Here is a 3,215-nt window from a genome sequence, read left to right on the forward strand (position 1 = left end):
GCAACTTTCCTGCACACGTTAGCGATGGCATGGGCGAAACCATTCTGCGCAGTCAGCGAGTATTTGGTTGTAAACTGTTGACTTTTGTATCGGTTCAACAATGGCATGTGAGCAGACAGGAGGGCGTGTACGTTTGTGCAGCTATGAAAACAAGCTGGTACAGCAAAACTTGCACACACAGACGTTTCTTTAATTCCTTAGGTATCCGCAATATGTACTCATCTAATACATTTTGGGGTATAGAATATTTGGAGGTAAAAGTATTTGAGCAGGTCGCAGTGTTTACATTGTGGGATTTAGCATTGTTTTGTCGTCTAGAACACGGATGTTCCACAAGTTATGTCAATAAATCTTCCCAAGAGCGTCGAAAAACAGCAAAGTCGACGTATATATTGATAATATTCCGTATATTTATTACATATTCAATATTGTTGCAAGCAAAGAAAAATCGTGTGTAACGCCCGTTCTTCTAACGCAACAGTGACCAAACCTCTATGTCAAATACCGTGTGTGCATTAAGCCATGTCAGCACAACATTACCACAAGAAAGAAGCAAGTGCAAGAATACCGAGGGATGTCCTCACCTGTTATGAGTACCCTCGGTCCGTTTGCAACGCTGGACGCGTGAAAGCACCGAGCTATCCCTGGCACACCTCGGTGCACAAGCCGACCACTCCAGGCCATAGCGTTATATAATCTTGCACCGCTACAAAAATCCACTCAAAACGGATGATCTGACTCTATAACTTCTTACCAACCTTGCATCAGCCGCACAACTCCACAACTGACATGACGCAAGACCGCTAAACACGTCTAAACACTCAACCAATCAGACCGCTCCAAGTATCCGACCGACCAATCAGCGATGGAGGTGTTATGACGTGAACCAATCGCAGCGCACACAGCTGAGAGGGTCTTAACGAAGAATAAACAGACGTCACTCCAGGATGTAGCTCGTGTACAAACATACCTAGCGGTTAGTGTGTTGGACGGTACTGGACGTGTACGCGCGTACAAGCACTCACCACGTATCTGTACTACAAAGGCGGTAGAGTTTGATCAAAATAACTTGAACAGCTTACTAAAGTAGTCTGAATTCTGTTGTTTTTTTTCAAATTTGTGTGTCAGTGTCAGTAAAAGGGGCAAACTGGGCAGCTATACTTACTTTCCTCCTAGTGTCTGTTTGAAAATTAGACCATAGTACAATTGCAACCACTTGATATAGCTGTATATTGAGAGATTCTAGTACAGTTTAGCATTAAAAGAAATTAATAATATCTGATGGTTCACTTTTCCATTTTGGCACCATAGAGTATTATTCCATGGACAATCCCCACAAGCTGGTACTGGCATGACGTCATCACCACCAGAAACGACCCTCTCAGCTGTTACTGGGTCATTGACCTTTGGTCTACTTTCCTTTATTTCAAAACCTAGAAATAAAGTATACCGAGAGAGTGCAAATCTCCGACAATGGAGTACTATTTCTTTTATCAATAGAAGCAACACGCATGAAATGGTATATCTATTCTTCGATCTAACCGCGTTAGATTATCTATGGCCTGGGTCAAGGTTTAGGGGCTCGTTTAGGTCATTTCATGGACAACAAGCTATAATACAGCTGTCTGGTATCCCACGGTCATTGCCTATCTACTGAAATAGCCATAGCCATCGGTAAATCGAGCACATGACATGGTCTTGGATTCTTGAATAATTAAAGGTGGCATATACTAAGATACCAGTACAGTATCCTCCTCATTGTCACTACAATCTTTGTCTGCAGTAACAAACAATTCTGCTAGATTCTCCACAAGAGAGTGTTATTTTCCGATAGACATTGATTTTAGGGAGTGAAACGCTTACTTAAAAAAACATTCAGTATTGTACTTAACTCCCCAAGTACTGATTCAATAAATCAAGTAATATCAGGCTATGGCTGAAGCAATGTGTTTGACATGTCCTGACAAAAGTTCGGTTGCAAATGAACATCGCCCCATGTTAACAACTCGTCTTGTTATGTGTTGTTTGATGTCTTGTGAACAATTGGCCGTCTTGGTGTGCACATCACCCCTCATTTATGCCGAAAATATTTACGATGACGGAAGTGTCTATGCGAATAAGAAATACATGGTTAGGCTCTGTATAGGTTTAGTGAGTTATCCAAACACACATCGCGTAATTCACAACAAATGAAGTTTTGCAAAAAGGTTGCTGATTATGAATTCATTGATACATAATCTATTGGAAAATAACACTTCCTTCTGGAGATTAGTACACCTCTAAGCACATAATTCTTCAATAAACGCAAAGATCAAACAACATAGATGTATTTTGAACAAGCTTTACATTTTGCCCAGCATGTACATATCCATTCGAGCAAACCGATTTCTCTCATCAACGATAAAAGTTCGCCAAGAAAAAATAATTATCTGGAAGTACCATTCTAATTTCATACCATTTGAAATAAAGGCGGCTACTTATGAGTCATTATACATATCTGTGTGGACAGCAACGAATATCAATCTGCCAATGTTATTTCTTCTTTGCGTAATAAATACTTAAAATGACGTTGGCGATGCAAATGACATAGGACAGATAGAATATGTAACCTACTTCTACAAACGTGTGGAAACCATATTGTAAACAATAATACACAAAGAGTGTCGTCCTCAACACAAAAACTGGAACGTCAACAACAAATATCATGACGAAAGCAACTACGTGATTGAGATGAGGGTCGGGATTGATGACGTCATACTGCAGTAGGCGATGACCTTCGTACCCGACAGTCAAGGTCATGAAGATGAAGGTAAGACAAACGAAGGCGAGGATGGAGTTTGTGAGCGCGAACCTGTCCTGGAAGAAAGACGTGTCTTGGAGGAGGTGCGTGAGGAGGGAAGAGGCGCTGAGTGTCTGAAGAATCCAGTAAAGACAAAACTCGAAGTGTTGTCTGCGGTGGTGATGCCACGTCATCATGTGTGACGTCAGTAGGGCAACGGCTGAAATTTGAACCATCCTGGCGACCTGTTTGATAGTATAACATTTTCATTGGTCACCTCTGGTAACGAAGTTGTTCTTTCAACGGTGTCGATTGGTTCATAAACTACTAAGCCGCCAAAACATGAGTGAATTTCATGACATTTTCGTTCGTACTTGAGCAAAGCCTAAACTGGGCTACAGAAGCTGACCAGATTGAATTCTTTATATCTTTTTCC

The 3,215-nt window shown here is 41.2% G+C and overlaps 1 protein-coding gene across 1 annotated transcript in view; it reads right to left on the reverse strand.

The window, feature by feature from the left end:
• The window catches only part of LOC118419237 (L-threonine 3-dehydrogenase, mitochondrial-like), a gene marked incomplete in the record, with an annotated part of 14,881 nt that extends 14,083 nt beyond the window's left edge, over window positions 1-798 (reverse strand). Inside the window, 1 exon segment of the mRNA XM_035825587.1 lies at window positions 585-798. Coding sequence (XP_035681480.1) covers window positions 585-684 — 100 coding nt within the window.
• Window positions 799-3,215: the final 2,417 nt, after the last annotated feature.

Source organism: Branchiostoma floridae, chromosome 7 (assembly GCF_000003815.2).
Source record: "Branchiostoma floridae strain S238N-H82 chromosome 7, Bfl_VNyyK, whole genome shotgun sequence".
Taxonomy (NCBI): Eukaryota; Metazoa; Chordata; class Leptocardii; order Amphioxiformes; family Branchiostomatidae; genus Branchiostoma; species Branchiostoma floridae.